The sequence below is a fragment of the Asparagus officinalis genome, chromosome 3, assembly GCF_001876935.1.
Source record: "Asparagus officinalis chromosome 3, Aspof.V1, whole genome shotgun sequence".
Classification (NCBI taxonomy): Eukaryota; Viridiplantae; Streptophyta; class Magnoliopsida; order Asparagales; family Asparagaceae; genus Asparagus; species Asparagus officinalis.
Genome location: NC_033796.1, coordinates 15,585,493 through 15,610,545, shown reverse-complemented (window position 1 = coordinate 15,610,545; position 25,053 = coordinate 15,585,493). Strand labels below are relative to the sequence as shown.

Genomic DNA, 25,053 nt, shown 5'->3' with positions numbered 1-25,053 from the left:
AGACTCAACTCGCTTCGGCGGTCGACCGGACTTCGGCGGTCGACCGGCCCGGTCGACCGCCCTCCATCCAGAACAGCTCCAAGAATCCAGAGAGTTCGGCGGTCGACCGCGTCGGTTGACCGCCACCAATCCTGATGCCCAGAAACTCCTGTGCACGAATGCGGTCGACCAGGCCGGTCGACCGCCACCCTGACAACCTGAATCCTGAGTCTGGAACCTGATATTTGCCAATTCTACATACATATCCTGATTACTTTAATCCATATTGCTAAATAATAATTTTATAATACAAAATGATTTAAACTACTCTCTTAATCATTACTTTAATCCATTTCCAAACAAGACATGATTGGCCAATACTAACGTGCGCTAATTTTGCACTAGTTTATTACCTTGATCATTTTAATGTAAAAGAAGGAAAAAGTTTTTCCTTTGCTGAGAAAGAGGATGATGAAGGGTGAGATAAAGACGAGCAACAAAGTAATAGGCTAATGCTAGTATCTTGAGGTAGTGATATATACATTAAGTTCCAGATAAAGACGAGAAGAAATCAGTTCTTGTGCGTAATTACTACTGAGGCTAATGCTTCGTCGCGTTGATCCAACAACGTTTAAAGCGTGTATAGGCAATGATCATTGAGGGACCAAAGCCTTGTAGATAATCAACCAAAATCTTTTCTCGAAATTAAAAAGATCATCGCCCAATAAAGTTGCGATTGAGTTATAGAATTAATTTTTTCCCCCCTGCTTTATTATTTGTTCCATACCGTAGCATATGCTACTCTTCGCTCCCTTTATCCATCACAATTTTTGGAACTACTTGCTAAGGTTTTTTCCCCGGTTAGAATTAATATAAAACTATGATCATTGATCCTCATCGATAACTTTAAAGTTTTGGTGTAATGGTTAGAGGAACTAAATTTAAGATGGTATCAGAGCAATCCAGGTTCAAATCCCACCGGCCACGAATTAAATGTGGATTTTTTTAAAAATTAACACTGCTACGAGGCGCTCGACCTTCGTATATCATCATAAATTCTTATCATCATAAAAGAAAGATAGAATTTGTTGGTACACTGAAAGTATACTCATCACAAAAGAAAGATAGAGAATATATGTGCTTGGTATGGTGGCAATCATGCACAATTTGGATTGTGTAATAAGCTATTGTGTAAACAAAGCCAATTTGCAAAATACCTATCTATTAAACAACAACCAAAAGAGGCTAATAAACGCTGTGCACCTACTGTATGCCAAAAAAAATTTATACTATAAGAGAGTATACTCAACGTGGCATATAATCAAGTATTAGTAGAATCCTGGCCTTGTTAGGAACTTAATATTAGGAAACATCCAATTAATCATAAATAGACAGAAAGAAACTATGAGAAACTATCTTTGAAAAAATTAGATCCTCCCAACTAAAAAAAATGCAGAGACCCGTACATTTTATACTAGCCGTTGATTATTGTGAGTGATTAAAATTCATTCTAAATGTAGTACTCTCCATACACTCATCTGTTGTACTTATACCTAATTTATACTCAAAGACAAATTATAATCATCAATTAAGCAATCAACAATTCTAATAACGTGGTGGCCTCTCCGCTATTTTTTGTGTAATCCTCACCCATTGTGAATCTATTTCTATTGCGCTTTGGGCGAATAAATTGTAAAGAAGTACTAACAACGACTGGACAAAGTTCTATTGATAAAAATTGAAAGCGCTACAAGTTTGATGCGTAAAACTGAAAACTATACGAAGGACTTTTAAAACCAAACTGAAAGTTAAGAGCGTAAGCATGTACAATATTGAAGAATTCAATTTATAGTTCTTCCCTTTTCCCTTCTCTCCTTGTTTTTTCTTTTTTCTTTTGTTTTCCTTTTCAATTTTTCCAAGGGGTTAAATAAACCTATGGACAAATTTTCAAAACCGACATGTTTTGAATTTTATTCATAAAAAAGGCTCATTTCAAACTTAATTTCAAAAACCGACCCAGTTGGGCTGAAACCAGGGGAGGATCTACATACAGTCCAGGGGGGGCCACGGCCCCCCCAAAATTTGGGGGAAAAAATTGGGGTGCTCTATTCCTCAAGCCCCCTCAAAATTTTGGGGGAAAAAATTAGGGTGCTCTATTCCTAATTTGGGGAAAAAATTAGTTTGTGAATATTAATTATTTGAGGGTTTTTATGTATATATTAATAGTAAATATATTACCATGAGTAGCAACAAGATTAATAAAGGGGGTTTCATTGAAGTTAGAAATTTATGGAGAGGTATTTAGCGAATGGGTAGAATGAGCTCGTGGTCATCAAGACATCACCATTGGGCATCATTATCGATTAGACTTTCTTTATGTCGCGATTGATTCACAAATGTAAGAAATTAATGTGCGTTTTAGTGAAGATGCGACAGAATTGCTCATGCTTAGTTCTGCCTTAAATCCTCAAAATGCATCTGAGGCTTTGAGAATACAAGATATATGCAAATTGGTTGGCAAGTTTTATGCACAAGATTTTACAAGTGAAGAAAACGAGAGTTTGAAGATGCAACTGAAACATTATGAGCATAATGTAGTCAAAGGGTCAGACTTCAAAACACTTTCAACCATTTCTGAGTTGGGTCAATGGTTGGTAAAGACTAATAAATCTGCTATATTCGACCTCATTTCTAGAGTGATCGTACTTGTGCTTACTCTTCCAGTTTCTACCGCTACTGCAGAACGATCATTCTTAGCTATGAATATCGTCAAGACTAGACTTCGAAGCAAAATGGATGATGCTTTCCTCTCCGACGTAATGGTGTTTATTGAAAGAGAAATTGCTAAAAGTCTGAGCATTGATGCTATCATTGAAGGCTTTGAAAATTTTAAGGAACGTCGAATTCCTTTTAGTTAGAGAAATTTTAGTTATAAAAAAATAGATGATGCTTATATGACTATTTTCTATATAATATTTATCTTCCTCTTTTGAAATATTTTAGAGATATTGATGTTGTCTATTCTACTCGTTTTATGTGGGTTGTGGTATATCTCTTGTGAATAAAATTACATTAAGAAAAATTTTTATCTATCTTTTGTACGCGGCCCCCGCAGAACTAAAATCCTGGATCCGCCCCTGGCTGAAACTGGGTTGGTTTTTAAAAAAAAAAGTTCTCAAACTTCACAGGAGTTGAAGTCCCGTGAAGTTTTTTTATATATAACAAAACTTCACGGGATTTCAACTGCCGTGAAATTTGTAAACCTTTTTTTTGAAATTAAGTTTAAAATGAGTCTTTTTATGGGAATTTTTTGGCAAACAGGTTGGTTTTAAAATTTTGTCCATAAACCTATTGAATGGTTGCAATTGCGTTGTATATCCATTCAAAGTCAAAACAAGGAGGTCAACAAGTTAAAAGAGGGTATCAATTACTTGGCTGGGCTTGAAGGTGTCTATTTCAATGCGTCAACCAAAGAATAAGGAAGACTAGGTCAAGCGCACCTTACCACTTCGGCTCTACAGCGGGCATGAATGATGCGGTAACGCTCTCTTGTGATAGCTCATAAAATAGGCAGAATCTTGTGAGTGCACTTCGACCACCAGTAATTTCTTTTGCATTGGTTCTTCTAAAGTTTTTGCAATGGTGGACTATATATTTATATCCTTCTAATTTATGTTTTTAAGATAGACTTGAAGAAAAATACTAAAATATATCTGTAAATTCCATACTTAGAAGCCAAAATAGAAATGAATTATCATTGACTCAGAATATGAACTGCGAGTTACTAGCTAAAAAAAAAGGTTTCCGCAAAATGAAATAATCATAATAATAATAATTGAAGTTCCCTTTTAGTCTCAATTGCTGTATTTCTAAGAAAACATTTGAAACTCTACTGCATTCCCCCCATATATACTCATAATTTGGTGGAAACTAGAGTGCGAACTAATGGGCTTGGATCAGTAAAGGCCCAAATCGAATTATACTTCTTGATATTTTTTTTGATGACTGGTACGTTTTAAAGGAATCCGCAATGGATAAGGGTGCGCTCATTATACCAAAAGGAAGATGCTTCCCTTAAAGCAACTGATATTGATAATTATATGTATGGGTGGGGAAGTGAATAAAGAGACAGAGACTTCCATTATTTTGCTTTTAAATTTTTATGTTCTTAAATCTTAATATTTAGACAAAGCCGTGGCCATTGGGATGGCAATCACGATTCGCCGCAATTAGCAGTTTTTTTTATTTACCGTAGTGGGCGGTGAATAATTTCGTTTCTCAAAGTGCATTTTGACCGACCTTATAAGTATTTATATTATTTTTGGTACGGGTGGATTGAGATTGACCGTGAAGTAAATATCATGGAAAACCTTTCAGCTGGGTCCACACCACAATGCTCGTATTAATATTTTAGAGCCAAGAATATCACCTATTTCCAAATAATTTGATGATTTAATGAACAAATAACAGTTCAATTCAAGTTTTTGCAGCTCTCTCTTTCCTTTTCCTTTTCTTTTTCTTTCTCTTTCGTTTGTATTTCACATTATTTTTCATTAAAGCTATTCACAACTAAGTAATTGTATTGATTACTAAGTAATTGTATTGTTGAATATCGCTCATTAGATATATCTCAAAATTAAAGACATTATTAACCATAATATTCCCATTAATTCTATTTTTTTTAAATCCCACTAATTCATACCATGTTTATTGATCTAGAAATCCTTGATATTGGATAAGTGATCGGTATTACCACAGTGAGTGGTGGCAAGAATGATAAGAGTCAAGTTTTGTAGTAGACATTTTACATGGGTTAAGCTTCTGAACTCATTTTTAAGGATAATTCTGAGTAAACTGTATTTTTGGCACTACTACTCACGAAAGTGAGAGGTCTATCTTATTTGGATTAATGTCAAGCTTGATGAGTCATGAACTCCACTATTTTGGGTTTAACGGGTTGAGGGTAGGGGTGTCCAAAAAGCCCGGAGCTCATTTTTAAGGATAATTCTGAGTAAACTGTATTTTTGGCACTACTACTCACGAAAGTGAGAGGTCTATCTTATTTGGATTAATGTCAAGCTTGATGAGTCATGAACTCCACTATTTTGGGTTTAACGGGTTGAGGGTAGGGGTGTCCAAAAAGCCCGGAGCTTTGACCGTTTTGCCCCTTAAAACGGTCAAAAAACGGCTATTTTTCGAGGGTTTTTTGGTCATTTACCTAGGGGGCTGCTTCTATAAATAGAGGGGGGGTTTCAATTCATTTTCTCACAACAAAACTCATCTATTTCTCTCTCTACTACTCTCTTATACAATCTTATACTATCTCATACTAATATACTATCCTATAATCTTTTGTATTTTCTAATACTTCCAACAAATGGCTTCTGGGTCTGATTATGAAGAGCAACATGCAACTCCTACCGATCCAGAGATGAGTCCTCCTACAACAACTCCTCATCCTACCGGTGTTAATCCTGAATCTGGTGGCGACGAATCTACGGCACCAAGAGCTCCAAAAAGGCCGAGGTCTGATGTATGGAATTTTTTTGAGAAGATAGACGTCACCAAGGATGAACACGGTAGGATCATCTCTCAGAATGCGAAATGTGCGTTGTGCGGCCAGATATTCAAAGCTCATCATAAGAGCGGCACCAACCATCTCAAACGGCATATTGAAAAACACAACAAAGGCCAAAATCTACAAGGTGATATCCGGCAGTCTATGCTTTCCCAATCATCCTCTTCAGGTACCCTCGGCAGTTGGAATTATGACGCTGCCCGAGCCCGGAAATGCGTAATCAGGTTTATTGTTCTTAAAAACCTTCCTTTTAAATTAGTAGAAGATGATGAATTTGAAGATTTATTTAGAGATGGTTTTTATCCTGCATTTACAAAATTTTCTCGTCAAACCTGTCAACGTGATATTTTAAAATATTATGTTGAGGAACAGGGAAAAATAATTTCTTATTTTAAAAATTTAAACTGCAAATTTTCTTTAACTTCTGATATTTGGTCATCTAGAGTGCAAACTGGTTATTTATGTATAACAGCACACTGGATTGATGAAAGTTGGAAAATGTTTAAAAGAGTTGTTTCTTTTATTGCAATTGAAGAGTCACACACTGGTATTAATGTTGCAAATTTAATTGTTGAAGAACTTATGAAACTAGAAATTGATCAAAGAATATTTACTCTTTCACTAGATAATGCAAGTAATAATAATGTAGCTGTTGATTTTCTGAAAATAACTTTGTCATTGCCATGTCATGGTGAGCTTTTTCATGTTAGATGTATCTGTCATATTTTAAATTTAATTGTTCAAAGTGCATTTTCTGAAATTAAACCCATGATAGAAAAAGTTAGAACAGTTACTAATATGCATAATGCTTCTGAAATGAGAATTAAAAGATGGAAACAATGTTGTAAAAGAAAAAATTATAAGCCTAGACTAATTCCAAAAGATGTTGACCATAGGTGGAATTCCACCTATGCAATGTTATCTGTAGCAATAGAATATAAAGAAATTATAAATGATTTTATAAATTTTTATGCTTCTAGTTCTAGCTCTGGTAGTGCTTATGGAATAACTGAAGATGAATGGACAGTTATATGTAAATTAAATGAGATGTTACAAGTTTTTTATGATGCTACTATGTTATTATCTGGTTGTTATTATCCAACTATTACTTTAGCTGCTTTACAAATTTTAAATATTCAAAAAAATTTTACAAAATATCGTATGGATGATATTTTTGGAAGTATAATTTTTGAAATGGAGAGTAAATTTAATAAGTATTTTAGGCCTATTCCTCATATTTTTGGTATTGGTGTTCTTATTGATCCATGCTTGAAGGAAATTGGCCTTCGAAGTTTGTTACAATCATTGTATGGTGGACAGATTATAGACTTAGATGATGGATCCACCCTTACTGCTACTACTCATTATTTAGCTATTAGAAATTATTTTCAAACCTTATATGATGAGTATGCAGCTAGATATGGTGTAGCTACACAACAGTCTTCAGCTTCGGCACCTTCAGCTTCGAGCACAGGTCGAGGTAAAAGTGTAAGTTTTGATAGGTATGCAATGGTAGCTGAACTAACTGGTGGATCTGGAACTTCATCAGGATTAGATGTTTCTGAAATAGATGAATATTTTTCTGCTTCTTTAGTTAGATGTCAAGGAAATGCTTTAGATATTTTGCAATGGTGGAAAGTATATGGATCAGTTTCATATCCTATACTTTCCACCATGGTTCGTGACTTACTATCAGTGCAGGTTTCGACTGTAGCCTCGGAATCCGCTTTCAGCACAGCAGGACGTTTGATCGACGACCACAGGACATGCTTAGATCCGTATACTGTACAAGCGGTGATGTGCTTACAGGATTGGTGGAGATACGAGAAGCGAACACAAGGCATCGAACGGATTGCTATGATTGAAGATAAATTTGAAGAGTTGGGACTAGCAGATAGATATAATGATTAGATAATATTCATAAAATTGTAATTTTTATTTCTTAGCTTTAAATTTGAATTAAATTATTTCGAAAAAAGTTGCAAATGATAGTGATATGGGTGAGTAGGTGCCAACCTAGTTGGGATGTACTCATCTATTGTGATGCGACGAATTTCGAAATAAATTTATACTTGTAAAGGATTTACCGATTATTAATAAAGAAGTTATTTTTATCATTTTTTGTACTTGTAATTTATGTCATTTCATTTCAAGTTATTAATAAAATTTATGACATTTTTTATAATAATTTATAATTTATGGTTTTGTTAAAATTTAAAAAAATAAAAAAAAACAAAATTTAAAAAAAAACAAACCGGGCCGGCCCGGTGTCCGGCCCGCTCAGGCCCGGGCCCGGGCCCGGACCACCCGGGCCCGGGTCCGGGCTTGGGTTTTGCCCGGCCCGGGCCGGCCCGGATGGACAGCCCTAGTTGAGGGCAGGTTGGATAAAATATAATATGGTTATTACCACTGACCACCCGGGCCCGGGTCCGGGCTTGGGTTTTGCCCGGCCCGGGCCGGCCCGGATGGACAGCCCTAGTTGAGGGCAGGTTGGATAAAATATAATATGGTTATTACCACTCAATTTTTAATTGACCTCTACAGTCAAAAGACTCAAAACAATATTAAAGATTAGTATCTCATGCATTTAGAGGATGAGAATTTTTCATAAGGGCTTGTTTGGATTGAGGGGAATGGGGGTGAAGGGAAGTTAGGGTAACCATTCACTTCCATTCACCTTGTTTGGGAACACTTAGGAGGTGAAGTTAATTCACCCTAGTTCCCTTTGGTTCACCCCCTAATAGTATAAAATTTGTTACCCCCCAAATTGGGGTGTAACCAAGGGGAAGGGAACTCCCTTCCCTTCCCTTCCCTTCTATCAGTTTCCCTTAACTTCCCTTCACCCCCTACAAATCCAAACAGGCCCTAAGAGAACGTAGAGCATAAAGCAGCATTCACGGAATGAACCTTTGACTTAGGGCCTGTTTGGATTCGTAGGGGGTGAAGGGAAGTTAAGGGAAACTGAGTGAAGGGAAGGGAAGGGAAAGGAAGGGAAGGGAAGGGAATTCTCTTCCCCTTGGTTACACCCCAATTTGGGGGGTAACAATTTTTATACTATTAGGGGGTGAACCAAGGTGAATGGAGGTGAATTAACTTCACCTCCTAAGTGTTCCCAAACAAGGTGAATGGAGGTGAATGGTTCCCCTAACTTCCCTTCACCCTCATTCCCCTCAATCCAAACAAGCCCTTAAAGAATATAAAATTTAAACCCAGGCTAAATGGAAGTCTCTTTTTATGCAAAACATGCAGGATTATCCAAAGTTAAATTCCAGACTAATCGTGCTGCATATATTGTTGGGATTTTATCTTTGATTCTTTGTATAACTTCATGAGAATTAGATAGAGTTAGAGTTTTATCATGATTAGGAGTTTGGGTTCTATCATGATTAGGAGTTTGGGTTTTATTATGATTATGAGTTTGAATCCTATTCTAATTAGGAAGTTAGGCTAGAGATAGGGTTTTGGTTTTCCTATATATATTCTTCTATTGGTGGAGGAAAAACCATGAAGAAAAATTAGAGATGTAGTAGATGAGAGAGAGGGGGGTTTCGTAGTCTTTATCCATGCAAAAGATTACAAGGAGTGAGCTTTGGAGAGAATATGAGAGTTGATTATGTATGTGAGGTTGAGAGATTGAGAGACGAGAGTTGAGTGGTTCATCTTGTAGTTCTACCTGATACATAGTGAATTTCTCGTATTGTTGCCCAGTGGACGTATGTCGAAGTTGGTCGACCGAACCACGTAAATCTCAATGTTCTTTTTCTTGATTATGGTTATTTTATCTTATTGATTGGGGTTGGCTTCCGAGTTCCGCATATCGTGGTAGGCGGGGAGACTAAAATTCCCCAACAAGTGGTATCAGAGCGAAGATGATGGATCCTGGAGCGAGTTTGCAAGATAGAAGACGACGTCGTGCAAGATTGAAAATCGGCATTAAAAGAATCAAGATGAAAAAAAAAGAAAAGTTACTGTAGCAGAACACTGTAGCGCGTTGGTACTGTTCACATGGGGATCCGACGGTCCAGATTGATTTGTTAGCCGATTGAGGATTTGGAGGCGGATTTTGGTGATCGAGGAGTCGTTCCTAGGGTTTTTCGACGTGTTGAATTCAATTTTGGCATCGGTTTCATCAAATTCAAACTCTACGGTGACTGATTTGAATTTTGATTAGAGAATGATGACTTTTTTGGGTCCAAAGTTTGGTATTCCGTTATTTAACGGTAAGACAAATCTGATGATAGATGAGGAGTAGGAGTTGGTTGGTGTGTATACTTGAGGAGGACAGTGTCAGATTAGGTGGAGCTTGCAAGCGAGCACGACTGAGTGACACACAGAGATGGAGATGGTAGCGTTGGACTTGAAGATGGTGAGCGCTCATATCCAGTCCAAGCCAAGTGATGGAGGAGATAAAGGCATCCAGCTCGTAGTGTGGAGTAGGAGAGGTGCACTGATATGATTCGAGATGAGCGATGCAGGTGGAGCACAAGGACAACAAGAGAGGTGAATGCGTCACGGCGAAGCAGAAGATAGTGAGGATCATGAAGGCATCCAATTGGGAGTGCAGGTGTTCTGATTTGAAGTGCGAAAGAAATAGAAGACTCTAGCGGGAGAGACAAAGTTTCAAGACGACGATGATATATCTTCAAGGGAGTTTGGGAATCAAATCCAAAGTGGAGATTGTTGGGATTTTGTCTTTGATTCTTTGTGTAACTTCATGAGAATTAAGGGTTAGAGTTCTATCATGATTAGGAGTTTGGGTTCTATCATGATTAGGAGTTTAAGTTCTTTCATGATTAGGAGTTTGGGTTTTATCATGATTATGAGTTTGAATCCTATTCTAATTAGGAAGTTAGGCTAGAGATGAGGTTTTGGTTTTTTTATATATATTCTTCTATTGGTGGAGGAAAAACCATGAAGAAAAAGTAGAGATGTAGTAGATGAGAGAGAGAGAGGGGGGGTTTCGTAGTCTTTATCCGTGCAAAAGATTACAAGGAGTGGGCTTTGGAGAGAATATGAGAGTTGATTATGTATGTAAGGTTGAGAGATTGAGAGACGAGAGTTGAGTGGTTCCTATTGTAGTTCTCCCTGATACATAGTGAATTTCCCGTATTGTTGCCCCGTGGACATAGGTCGAAGTTGGTCGACCGAACCACATAAATATCAGTGTTTTTATTCTTAATTGTGGTTGTTCTATCTTATTGATTGGGGTTGGCTTCCGAGTTGCGCATATCGTGGTAGGCGGGGAGACTGAAATTCCCCAACATATATAACTCTAGAGTTGATAAGATCCTCCGATACTGTAATCAAAATAAAAAACATCACCCCTTTATGTTGTTTTATTTATTTTTACTTTTTATTTTTCATGAATCCCCTTTCTGTTGTTTTAAAAATTTTGACGATGAATTATAAATAAGAAAAACACGTCTCTATTGTCATGATTTAGCAAAATGAAGGTTATGTATTAATTTAGTTTTGATAGACGACTAATATCTTACTTATTTGGACATATAGAGGGAAATGAATTTTTGTTATAGTTAATGGTATAAGGAGGATTTGTGTAACTTTCATTCAATATATAAAAAAAAATAACTTACATGAGTAAAACAGAAAAAGAATAATAAATCAAGTCATATGAGAAATATGATAATACATAATCATGAGAATAAGGGTTTTTTTAATCATTTTACTAATACTATTCTAAACTACATGTAATCATTGTTTTTTTCCTTACACCTTTATCCCTTGATGAGTACAACCGAAGGCATTACTTACAGGCATAGTCTAAAAACTATAATCGTCAAAGTAATGTATCTATTTGTTTCCTCTAATATCTCATACTTACAGATTCACGGATTATTATTATTTTTTCAAAATGCATAAATTCAAACGCCATCATTTATTATCTTTACACTGATTAACATATATCGCGAACCATTCCCTTTTGAGTTAAAACAGCATCATAGTGAACTTGTGATTGTAAAATGCGTGCAGTGTGAATTTCGACTGTTTAACTGCTCGTGTGTACGCGAACCAATAAAATTATGCAATCGATAAGCTTTCTTTAAGCATATAATTTTTTTTATTACAGAAATTTCGATAATAAGAAAGTGATAAGATAAAAGTTCTTTTGGACAGGACGCAAAAGATCACTCTAATAATCAGAAGAAAAAAAATTGGCACCTTCTTTAAACCTTTTTTTAAAATTAAAATTCTGAGTAAAAAAAAATATAAATAAAATATAAAGAGAAGATGAACCTCAGTCTTCTTAGATGTAATGAAACTCGAAACTACATAAAGAAATTACTCAAATTTAGCATTAACCTTCAACCTACTGAGTCAACACTTTAATTAGGGCTAAATTTCTAACCAATAAAATCACGAAAATGCGATTTCACCGGATAATGCGGTTAAATTATGTAGCAAGGAAGCCGACCCGTCAATATGGATATTAATGGGCTCGCGTCGGGCCTACTTGCTTATACTACATGAAAATAGAGTCTACTATAAATGGGCCGGATTTATGGCCACTAGTCACGGCCTCCATTCCTCTTCGCTCGGAATAGAATCCTCTTATGCTTCTCTGACTACTGTTAAGTCCAAGAAGTTTAGTTCCCATGGAAAAATTTGCTGTAACGAATTACAAATATTTCAATGCTTTAACCAATTGTTCTGAGAGATAAAATTACACGTAAACACCTTAAGGCTTAATTAATAAATATTACGTAGGAACTTTCTAATAGCAATGATTGGACATTTAGCCAATTATATATCTTCTGTATTTAGATCCAAATTGTTAGTTTTATTTCAAATTTCTCTTTTTTGGTCATCAGACTTCAATGTTTGTCCCACGATATTTTTACGTGTAGGCCCAATATGTCCTCCAGTTATACATTCTTTCAAATTCGAAGATATTGACGGACCCAGAGTAGGTTAACCAGGCCCATAAAAGTATATGTTGGCTCACTGTAATAACGGCTAAAATATCAAATTGGTCTAAACAGTGACATCACTTTATCACTTTAGCCTAAAAAGTGGAACACAATTTGACCTAAAAAGTGAAAAATCAACAACAAATAGACTTTTCCGATCACCGGAGTTATTTTTTTAGCAAAAAATTAAAGAAAATTTATATATAAACCACTTAAACTCTCATAATTTTTAAATTAATCAATTTCCTTTCCCTAAATTTCTAAATTGTAAAAAAAAAACACCCTCTTTTCCCACCATCTTTTTCCCACCATCCTCTTCATTCCCTTATTCTTCCTATACCCTAACCTTCCTTATACCCTAACCTTCCCGCCTCCCTCACGCCCTCTCCAACCTTATTTCATGAATCATCACACTTACTTTCTAATTTCCTTCATCTCCTCCAATCTCTTTTACTCCGAATCCTCAACATCTTTTTCTCTCTCTCATTCCCTCTTCCTTCTCCTCCTCTTTCTTTCTCACATTCTCTTCCTACTTGCTTCACCCACTCCAACTCCCAAAATTAAACATTCCACCACAATCTTAACCTCATTCTTTTCTTCTTTTCTTCTTTTCTTGCACTCTCTCTTCCTCCTTACTCTCTACTCCTCTTTCATCATCCAATCATTACAAAATCAATCTCCTTAGAAATAAGGATATGTGAAAGAAAGGAGAGAGAATGGTGACGATTGGGAAAATAAAAGAATGAAAGAGATGACAAGAAGAGTGAGGGAAAAGATGATGGGAAGGGAAGAGAGGTGTTTTTTTACAAATTTTAAAACTTGAGGGGTTAAATCAGAAAATATAAGAAATTAATATATTAATTTTCTTGCTTAAAAAAATGCTTCTAGTGACCGAAAATGTTTATTTGTCACCGATTTGTTTCTTTTTAGGTCAAATTATTACCGGTGTTATTTTCAGACGAAAGTGGTAAAAGTGGTGACACTATTTAGACCAATTTGGCATTTTAGCCATATAATAACAATGTCTATTTCCATTCTCAATCACCTTCTTTCTGCTCTAGCTTACAGCAGAAACGATGGAAAAAGCATCAAAATTTCCTCTGTATTCTATTCATGTGCGAAATCTCAAGTATTAGTCAAATTGTCATATTATAATATATTTGAATTAAAAAATGAACCCTATCCAGCGTCAGTATTTCCTCTTACGCACTTCACGAGCAAAATCTCAAGCATTTGTGAAATTGGTATGATCCCTTTGATGATTTCAACTTTTATAATTTGATTTGGTTAATTTGTATTTTAAATACATAAATCCTGCCCTAATATCAGAATTTCCTCTTACTCGCTTCTGGCAAAACATAAAGCATGCATAATTCCCTTTTAGTGATTTCAATCTTTATGATTAGATTTGATTTTGATTTTTTTTAAAGACGACCCCAACCAGTTTACAATTGCCTCATACTCCCTTCTTGACCAAAATCTCAAGCATTTGTGAAATTATTTAATTCCCGTCATGATTTCAACTTTTATACTTTAGTTCGAATTAAAAAGAAACGAACCCTATCTAGTATTATGGATTGAACTCCTATATACCTCCAAAATGATAGTAGCAGCAGGGTCCTTTGCACTTATATTCAAGGGTTAATTGAGGAGATAGAATCTTTGTGGTGTCGCTATTTTGAACTTACTACCCTGCAGTCATATTTGTAGATAGACTCCTGAATGAAACTTTTTTTTTTTTGACTCTTTTTACTCTTAGAGAAAAAGGAATTTGGTTTTTGACAAAATAAACCCCTAATGGTAAAAGAGTAAAAAAGTTTTCACTTCGAGGGTATACCTGCAACGATAGAATTGGAGGGTTGTACAGTCTCCAGCACTTGAGGGTCTATCTGACACGAGGGACCTAAGAAATTGATCTTTTTAGAGGTTATATTTGAAGTAGGGTTGTTTATTTCTACTTATTTTATTGATCAAGGTTTTTTTTTTAATGTTGGACCGGATAAGAATTTATCATCAATTCGATCTAAGTTCTAACCCATATAATTTGCAGTTTCAAGGGAAAGGCTATGTAATATTTTTTAGAAAATGAACGAGATGCCAAATGTCAACAGTTCACATCGTGAGCTGTTGATTTTAACTTACACAAAGTCTCTTTCATCGGGACAAATGTGGACATCATACATTCTACTCCGTTAATAAATAAAGTAATCGAGTGGCTGAATGAATGCCAAGAGTAATCATCCTATCAGAAGGCAACACTGAACACCACCATACACACTTTTAATTTCTAGACTAAACTTCCACAATTCTTTTACGTCCAATCCAAATCACCCGCTCATTTTCAATTCAGCGTCCACACCGTCAAACTCATACAATATATATTGATTCATTGAATTGTCTAATGCTGATCGAAGCAAGTTCCACAGGATAATCTTGTCGCGCGTCTTGCGGAAGCGTGCTCGACAACTAAACGAGTCGGTGAGCGATGAGAGAAGAAAACCAAAACCAAATAAGAGTGCAATTCACAAAAGTACGACCAAAATCAAACCATAAACACAGGAATTTACGTGGTTCGGCAATTGCCTACGTCCACGGGGAGAGGATGAGGAGATTTCACTATATGGAGGAGAAATACAACGGGTTACAACTCACAAAATCACTCAAATATAACCCTAACCAAAACTCTCAACTCCCTCACAATATCTCCCTCTTAAAATGCTCAAAACAATGCTAATTCTCTCCTTTTCTCTCCTTAAGAAACCCTAAAAAACGTGGTTCTATTTATAACAAAACACAATCCCAAATAGATTAAGATTCTAAAAACGAGTCTGCCACACCCTGGTAGACACCACACCAGGGTGTGGTGGAATCTGTTTTGGGTTTTTCTTCACGTTTTTCACAAATCTGTGTGCCCTTTGGATTTTGTGAGGAACAATGTCAGGGATCGGAGCATCAGGAATTGAAGCAGCTGACATGTTGGGTGAGATGGAGTTAGGGGTACAGGGAGCTGGAAGAGATGGACGACAAGTGCATTGAGAACCAGGCTTACAGGGGACTGTTTTGCAAAACTTTGAAGTCCAGGGTACTTGTAATAAATGTCCAAAGTCTGTTAAGTTTGTTACAACAGATGTCCAAAGTCTGTTAAGTTTGTTACAAACAGTTAAAGTTGTTTTGTTAGTTGTAAGCCTGTGCACGTTTTTGTGCACGTTTCCTCATTCTGACTGTTTGAGCATCAGTATAAAAGAGGGAAATGTAATCAGAGAAAAATAATAAGAAAAACTTTGATTTCTCTTCTTCAATTCAATCTCATCTTTCTCTCTTCTATCTCAATTTCTTTTCATTCTCTATTCTCAAGAATCTGTAGTTTCTGCCATGGCCAGAAACAACAATTTGAGATCCAACCGAGGCTCTCGAGCCTCACATTTGGTATCAGAGTAGGTTGAGGTTGAAGCAGGCGCTGAAGAATTCATGGGGAATCACGATGGAGCTTCAGCAGACGAGGGAATGCAACTAGGAGTTCAATTGGAAGAAAACATTTCCAGTCAGAGGTTCTTCAACCAAATGAATCGCATGGAGGAGACCCTCAACCAACAAGGACTCATCAATCAAACAGTGATGGCAAGATTGCAAGAATTAGGTTCTCAATTGCAAGAACTCAAGAGAACCAAGGATCAGGCAACTCTGAGTTCATTAAACAATGGCGTGAGAATCAATCAAGGAATCTTAGGGGCAGGGTCCAGAGATGAACGTGGGATTCCTGGATCAGACAATAATAATCAGATTCATGAGAATAATCCTCAAACACAGAGGAGGATTGATTTGTCTGGTGAATGTCCCCCAACTCCTAGCCAAAATCATGGTAATTTCTTGAACCACAAGAATTCCTTTTTTAGTAATCAGAAATTAGTTCAACCGAAATCTCTGAGGCTAGATTTTCCATCTTTTTCTGGTTCTGAGAATGTGATCTCTTGGTTGGAACAAATTGAGCAAATATTTGATTACTATGATATCAAAGAGGATGAGTGGGTTAAGGTCTGTTCTTTTTATCTAAGGGATGAGGCCCTACAGTGGTTTAGATGGTTTACAAAAAATCTTGACTACTATAATCACTGGAAGGTCTTTAAAGAAGAGATCATTACCAGGTTTGGGCCTAGTGAGCTCCTCAGACCATATGACACATTCTCAACTATGAAGCAAACATCTACTGTGAGGGAATATTTGGGGAAATTTGAGAAAACTTTAAGTCTGTTAGATGATCAACCCTCAAAACGTCACATATTGGAAAAAATTATAGGGGGTTTGAAGGATGAGTTGAGGTATGAGGTAGCTGCTGCGAGACCCCCATCTCTGAAAGGAGCAGTATCCTTGGCCAAGTTATTTGAGGATAAACAAAAAAATGAGAAGAAAGTTAGAGGTAATTGGAATGTCTTTAATCAAGGAAGTCCTTCAACTCGTACATCTATCGAGACTCCTGTTCAAGAAAGACTGAAATCAAGTCCACAAGTCAAGAAGCTCACTCCTGAAGAAATTCAAAGAAGAAGAAGTCAGAATATCTGCTTCACTTGTGACGAAAAATGGCATAGGGGACATCAGTGCAAGGATAAGCGCTTGTTCATATTGGAGGGCATCATGACAGGAGTTACGGAGGAAGATGTCAATGACTCCTTAGAAGAGGAAGCTGGACATGTAGCAGTTGAATTGGCTGAAAGCTTATTGAGAGGGGCTCCATCTATCTCTGTGCAGGCTTTTAGTGGAATAACAGCTTCCCATACCATTAGAATAGTGGGTTATTATAAAAATCAAGCCATTAGCATCTTGATAGACTCTGGCTCCACCCATAATTTTATCAATTCCAAATTAGTCAAGAAACTGGGCCTGACAGTGACAGAGTATAGTAACTTTGATGTCTTGGTAGCCAGTGGAGAGGTAATCAAGGGAGCTGGGGTATGCCAAGAAGTTTCACTTGATTGTCAAGGGGTAAATATACAGGTCAATTTGTTAGTAATGCCTATGGGAGGCAGTCAGATTGTATTGGGTGCAGATTGGATGAAGACTTTAGAGGACATCACATTGAATTTCCAAAAATTACAAGTGACATTCTTAAGTGATGGAATCAAAAGAACCTTGCAGGGGGAAATTCCAGGAGAAATGCAATTAGTCAATGAAAAAAGCATTGCCAAATCAGTTAGAGAACATGGACAAGGTTTCCTGATTCAACTGTGTAGTGTAAGTCTGCGGGAATCAAAATGGGAGGGCTTCAGTGAAGAATTACCTGAAGACATGCATCAGTTGATTCAAGAATTTGATGTGATTTTCCAGGAATTGCCACACCTTCCTCCTGCCAGGGAAATAGACCATCGAATTCCACTTGAGCCTGGAACAAAGCCAGTATGTATCAGACCTTACAGACATGCACACTTTCTGAAGGAAGAAATTGAAAAGCAAATTGAAGAGATGTTACGAATCGAACTGTCTAGGGCCAGCTGATCGGAGCAAGATCCAAAACAATCTTAACTTTGTGCTCTGTGACACTAACAATTCAGATTAATGCACAAGCCTCTCTGTTCCTCTAGAGTTCAAATTAAAGTTACAATACCGAATGAGGCATGGACCTCAAGTATGTACAACATCGGGCAATTCAAGAGTCTAAGTTCAAGCTCAGACTACGATCCCTGTTATTATCAGCTATAAGCTCAGGTTAATTTGTAACTTGCCACCTTCTCTAATATCACTTTCTCATGACTCTCTTTTAAGGTATCTACTCCTACGACTAGCCGAGAACCACCGGAGTCCTCGAGCATTTGAACTACTGTCCTCATTGACGGCCTCATTGTTGGAAGTCTAGAGGTGCAGAGCACGGCGATTTTGAGGACTTTTACGGCTTCTTCTCTGGCTAACTCTGAAATGATACTTGCATCTACTAAGCCCATTATACTCTCTCGGCTTGTCATTCTCCCTGAAATCCAATAGACGATGTCTTTGTTATCACCGTACTCTGCTTCGATTGGCCTTTTTCCGGTAACTAGCTCCATGAGGACTACTCCGAAGCTGTACACGTCGCTCTTCTCGGTCACCTTCCATGTATATGCATATTCTGTTGTTGAAGAGCATATAAATTAAGTCAAATTATCACGAAAATGAATGAAGGAAAGTAACAAAATGTTTATAAACGACACAGTATCTTCTATGCATGATATCAACACTCTAAAGTTGTTGTGAATATTAACTTTATAGATATTGATGTTTATAAAATAATCCTCTGACATCATGACATCGCAAGAGAAAAGGTTGAACCTCATAGGCTTATACACTTAACACGTTTCCCTAATTTTAGCATTATATTCCTCGAGGAAACATGGACTACATATTATAAAAACACCTTCTGTTTTAAAAAAAAAAATTCAAATGTCTGACGGAACAAATTTAAAAAATGAATTTTTCCATACAATTTTAGATTAATCACATACAAATCCTTTGTACTGTGATTGTGTAAGCATTTATATCCGCTAAACTGTTTTACACCCTCGGAACTATATTATTTGCTACTCGATGAATTAGCGAGAAATTTAATCTTTGTTTCGACTGAATTGAGCGCAAAAGGAAATTTATCAACACATTATCATGTAATAATGTGTCAACCAAACACAAGAAATAATGATGCTTTGAGTTCAGATGTGTAAGTGATAATAAAACAGTTTAGCCTACTATAGTTGCCTAAAACGTGATAAAGATCGAGATTTATCATACCGGGAGCGATGTAACCATAAGTCCCAGCAACAGCATGCGTCATCGACGACGCATCCTTCCCACCCTGCAACACCTTCGCCAGCCCAAAATCAGCAATCCTCGGCTTAAAAAACTCATCCAACAGAATGTTACTCGACTTCACATCCCGATGCAGTATGGGCCGATCACACCCGTGATGCAAATACTCCAACCCCCTCGCCGCCCCTACCGCGATCTCGTACCTCGTCTCCCAATCCAACCCCAGCTTCTCACCCGCCGCCGTGTGCAGCCGGTCCCACAAACTCCCATTAGGCAAATACTCGTACACCAACAGGCTCGACTCCTCGCTCGTTATACTGCAGTACAATTTCACCACATTAACGTGGCGAATTGAGCTCAGCGTGTCGACTTCCGCTTCGAATTCGCGCGAGCGCAGTGAACCAGAGCGCTTTGCTAGCATTGCTGAGGTGCTTTTCTGGTCGTAGGGGTTTTCGGGATTGAATGAATTGTGATAGATGTGCTTGACTGCGACCATTATGCCGCCGGTTAAGTTGACTCTGTAGACTTCACCGGAGCCGCCTTTGCCTATCAGATTGTCCTTTACGACCGAGTTTATGATTTCTTGCTCGTCGAATGTTAGGATTCTGAAGGATTTGATGTCCCATGAATCTTTGGAGATCATGGGGGAGTCCCTTCCGGATTTGCGCTTTTTGAAGCAGATGAGTGCAAGAGAGCAGAGGGCTAGTGCGAATGCCGCGAGGAAACACGTTAGGATTGTTGTGAGTTTGTTTGAGGAGTGTTTGGAATTTGGAGAGCATTGGTGGAGATAGATAAATGAGTCTGAGCAGAGGCGAGGGTTTCCGATGAAGCTGTCGTTGTAGGCGGAGATCGAGAGTGCAGCTGGGATATCGCCAGTGAGTTGATTGTTTGAGAGATCAAGAGAGCTCAATTTCAATGAAGATAAACTCACTGGAATCTGACCGGAGAGTTTGTTATTAGCGAGGATCAACGAGTTTAGACTGGGTAAGCTCCCGATACTTGCAGGGATTTCGCCGGAGAGAGTGTTACCAGCCAAATTGACAGCGCTCAGCGAAACACAAGAACCCAGAGAATCTGGAATCTCGCCTGTGAGCGAATTCTTCTCGGCATAAAAACTTGCGAGCTTCTTCAATTCGCCGATACTCTCTGGAATTTGACCAGAGAACTGATTATTTGATAAATTGATCGTGCCAAGGGAAGGAGCTCCAGAAATCTCAGAAGGTATATCCCCGGAAAATTTATTGTCTGCAATCAACAGCTGGCTCAGAGATTTCGCTCTGCCGATGCTCGCGTCAATGGCTCCTTCAAGCTGATTGATGGCGAGATCGATGATATCGAGGTTGGGCAGTCCCCAGAGCCCAGCAGGAACCACGCCGGAGAGGGAATTATTACTGACCCTGAATCGAATCAGACTCGAACAACTCGCGTAAGTGGCTGGGATTTGGCCGGAAAATTGGTTTTCGAGCAGCAGCAACTTCTGCATAGTTCCCATCTTGCACATATCGGGCGGGATGGAACCCGTCAAGTAATTCGTCGAGACGTCGATGAAGATGAATTCAGCCCAGCTTCCGAGCTTCGCCGGCAAATTCCCAGTCAGTCTATTGCTGTAAAGTGATAAATTTACCAGAAATTTGAAATCTCCGAATTCCTGAGGAATTTCGCCGGAAAACTCATTGAAAAACAGCTGCAGAGAAACCAAATTTTTGAGAAACCGGAGCTCAGAGAGATCACCCTCCAAATAATTCCTCGAGGCATCGAAATAAGCAAGCCGTGTTAAATTCCCGAATCCATCGGGGATCTTTCCTCTGAAAGAGTTGTTATAGAGCTCTAGCTGCAAAAGATTGGTAAGCTTCGTTATCTCCTTCGGAATCTCTCCCGTGAGAATATTATCGGCAAGCTCGAGATCGACGAGTTTCGTCAAATTCCCAATCGAAGCAGGGATTTCTCCTTTCAAGTTACAGTCAGAGAGGTACAACAAGCTTAGACTCGACAGCTCCGTTACTATCTCAGGAAACGGGCTCTCCTCGAACTGAAGATTATCGCCGACGCTTAAGTAGATTAAGCCGGTGAGATTAGCGAGCGAGCTCCAGGGGAAAACCCCGGTGAAATGATTCTGATTGAGAACCAGCGCCTGTAATTTTCCGAGCGGGGACAAATCGGGAATTTGACCGGTGAACTCATTGAAAGAAAGATCAAGGGATTGTAGCTGTTTACAGTTTCGGATGTCGGCGGTGAGAATACCGCCGAGCGAGGTTGTTGTGGCTAAGGGAGAGGTTACTGAGAGAGGGGAGGGAGCAGAGGGAGGAGAAGTTGAGAGTCCCCGAAATGCCCCTGTGGGCGAGGTCGATTTTGGAGACGGAGCCATCTGGGGTGCAGGAGATTCCGGAGAATTCGCAGGGGGGCTTTGATGGGTCCCACGAGCCAGAGATCCCGAGGGAGGATTTGAGGTCGAGGAGAATGTTGAGCTCGGATTCTGAGGGTTTTGTCGGGTGGCAGAGGGAGAGGAGGGAGAGGAGGAGTAGAATGGGAAGAGACGAGGGCATTTTGGGAAGAGGAGGTGGAGGGAAGATGGTTTTGGGAGTGAGGGAGTAGGGGGGGTTCACATTTGAAGTTTGGAGAAGGGGCGGGGAGAGGTAATAAAGAAGAATAAAGATAATGTGGGATTTAGTGGGATGGGTTTTTTTTTGTTAGTTGGGCGTTTTTTTTGGCTTTTTGGTGCTTGTGAATTTGGGCGATTGATATCTGAAAAGTTTCTAGTTTCATTAGTGGCATGATAATGCTTGAAAATGAATATTTAGCCCGCGTCTCAAGTTTAGTTTAATTTGTCACGTGATTAGAGCAAAGCGGGTGGCATCTTTCTCTATATTCTTGGTTGTAGCATGATGCGTATTCATACATTTACAATTCATATATTCAACAATTCGGATTTTAGCTGATAGTCTAGATATATATCATATCAACAACTAGGCATGAGCATGAGAGAAAATGATCCATGTTTTCAAATTATTTTATCATTAGAAATTAAGATTTGATGGCTCTTCCAACATCTTTATGTTGTAATGAGTTGTCAACAACAATATGAGTTATAGCTGTCTTTTTTTTTTTCCTTTCTGTTTTGTATGTTTTTCCTTAGTCTAATCATTACGATACTTGGTTTAGAAATTTTAAGCACTCTCTTTACTTAAAAAGAACTTCAGGTAAAGTTTGTCAAAAATCTATTAATCCTAATAAAAAAAAGATTATCAGATGAATATGAGCTGACCAATGACGTAATTGTACTAATATTTGATCATATATATACCTAAAACTCAATTAAGTTATCTTTTCTGCCCTCTTTCCCGTGCTAATGGTCCCAACATATCGTAGAATCTGCATTTGTGTGGACTTAAATTTGACTCAAAAGTTGTTTTTCCTCAAACAAAACATTTATACAACTTTATAGTACACCTCCACTCTAATGTATACATCAACCCAACAATGATTAACACGCTCAAAACAAAAAAGAAAAAAGGAACTATTTGCATGGACTAGAATGCAAAAAGGGTCATCTTCTTAGATGAATTGTGGGCCCAACCGACAGATCCTCGAGCGGGCTCTTTAGATCACGCTTTTTCGTCCAAATTTCGTTGTTATGTAGCATGTGTACACATTGAGGCTGGCCTGCTGTTCTCATTAAATGATGCCAACGACTTAAATGTCGATTTTTTTTTTTTTTCCTTTGGCGGAGCTTTGCTCGTGAGTCGACACACGAGTCTTCGTATGTAGGTTGAGCTCATCTAATTACGATGATGCATTATTTATCTTGAATTATCATAATTCTTTATGGATTTAATGTAGACTATTTCATTTAGAAAAACTTCCACAAATTTATATCATAATTATATGAGATTACTTGAAAAAACAAATTTAATCATTTAATTCTTCTAGTGAGATATCGTCTTCGAAAATGTACAGCTTGTTGACTTTCTACACTCTCAAGTCTCACCATAAAGCCGAGAAATGTGTAACTTCAATTAGCACATAGGATAACCTTTCTTGCGTGCTTCAGCATTTGTATCCCCTCTTTTTTTTTTTTTTTTGCTTTTTTCCCTTAATCAATAAAATGGACTAATAGCCCTATTTTCTTAAATAAAAAAACAATATCATATTATAGCATGCGTCCATTTCTTTACTTATTAGTAAATAAATAAATTAACTCATGTTATTCTAATTCATGAAAGATTTTGTATATAGTATGTGTCAGTAGCTTTTTGCTGCTTTTATACTTCATGCCATATTTTAAATTTAAAAAGTTTATGGTAGTCTTATAAAAAACTTTAATAATAAATGTTAGTTTAGTGAAATTCAGGTACTCTTAAATAAACATTGTTGTACTTCTGCAACGAAAATAATAATAATAATAATAAAACATTAATACACGTGCGATTTGCAAGTGTGACGGTTTATTAATTGAGCAGTTTGGTGTTGATGGTCTCTCTTATCTTATATCCACTTGTTTTATGATCAATTCACGGATAAATATGGTGACCATTCACAAACTGACTTCCTTGGTGGGATGTCAGGCTATGAAACTATATCTATTTTTTTAATTAATTTTGTTTGTTTTTATGGAAAAACAATTTTCTAAAGAGTATTAGCTAATACTCATAAAATTCTTTATTTGTAATTTTTAAGCATATACAAATTGTAGGTCAAAAGGATGCTGAACTTGTGAATATTACGGTATGTTTGGCAAACTCCTCAAAACTGGATTAGGACTAAACATGACCTGATTTTGAGGTAAAGTGGTTCATTTTTTATCCAAAGGAGGGGTGGATAAAATAAAATAACATGTTTAAGCCCATTTTTTGGCTTAGAAAAATTTGGGCCCGAGCCGGCCTAGTTTTTGCTAATAAAAAACTAACTCAAAAATAGGTCAGGTTCCCTCTTGACCCAATTTTAAGGATTTGTTAGGTTAGTAACTAGGGCCAGACTAGTTATGACCATGTTTTAGACAACACCAGTTTTATTTTGGATCAATGAGGAGATGGTTCAAAATAAAACCAGTTTAAATGCCAAAATTGATTTTAGAAAAATTGGGCCAAACTCCCATTTTTTCCAAACCAATTTTTGTCCAAAATAGATGCAGCCTAGTAGATCACATGACAAAGTTATGTCGCTTTTTATTAGGGGCCTAGGTTTAATTCTCGCCTGTGCCAAAGATGTCATAAAAAAGTATCCAAAATGAGGCCAGGTTTGGTGACTCCGTGTAAAACCAGTTTTGTTCCTGACTCTAGCAAAAAACAAGATCAATACTTCAACTAATTTTGTTAAGCCAATATTTTGGGCTTTGATTGGTCCATCATCCCTATGGTCGAGACTTAAACTAGTTTAGGTCAAAGCTGGTTCAACGATAAGTTGCTAAATTGATCCCAAAAGTAGTTGCCCATTACAAAAAAAATTTAGTTTTACTTCGTTATAGCGACAACAACATTGTGTCTATGCATGTGTGTGTGCATGTAAGTAATGGGTATGAGGTGGTGGTTCATTTTACTAAATTAGATATTAATAGACAGTCATATAGTGAAACCCACCTTAAAAGGCACATCAAAAGATGCGGATATCACCCCACTATCTATTGGTAGCTCATTTTGCTAAATGAGCCACCACATCGCAACCTATGTGTGTGTAGACACACACACACATACATACATATATACGCATATATATATACATACACAGACATATGTTTGTGTGCGCGCGCGTATGTATATATATACACACATACATACATACGTGTGTGTATATATATATATATATATA

General features: G+C 37.5%; 2 protein-coding genes across 2 annotated transcripts; one reads left to right on the top strand and one right to left on the bottom strand.

Moving 5' to 3' along the window:
- On the top strand, positions 15,955–17,973 carry LOC109834681. Its single transcript, XM_020402712.1, has one exon. It carries the CDS (start codon positions 15,955–15,957, stop codon positions 17,971–17,973), a length of 2,019 nt encoding a protein of 672 aa, XP_020258301.1.
- Positions 17,977–21,880, bottom strand: LOC109833151 (receptor-like protein kinase HAIKU2). The gene is given in 3 exon segments (XM_020400714.1): positions 17,977–18,580; positions 19,234–21,505; positions 21,507–21,880. Coding segments are annotated over 3 exon segments (2,961 nt in total). The 5' UTR covers positions 21,795–21,880; the 3' UTR covers positions 17,977–18,179.

What these genes read in the sequence shown, in the direction of transcription:
- LOC109834681 (XM_020402712.1), top strand. Translation starts at nt 15,955, where the DNA reads ATGGGGAATCACGATGGAGCTTCAGCAGACGAGGGAATGCAACTAGGA.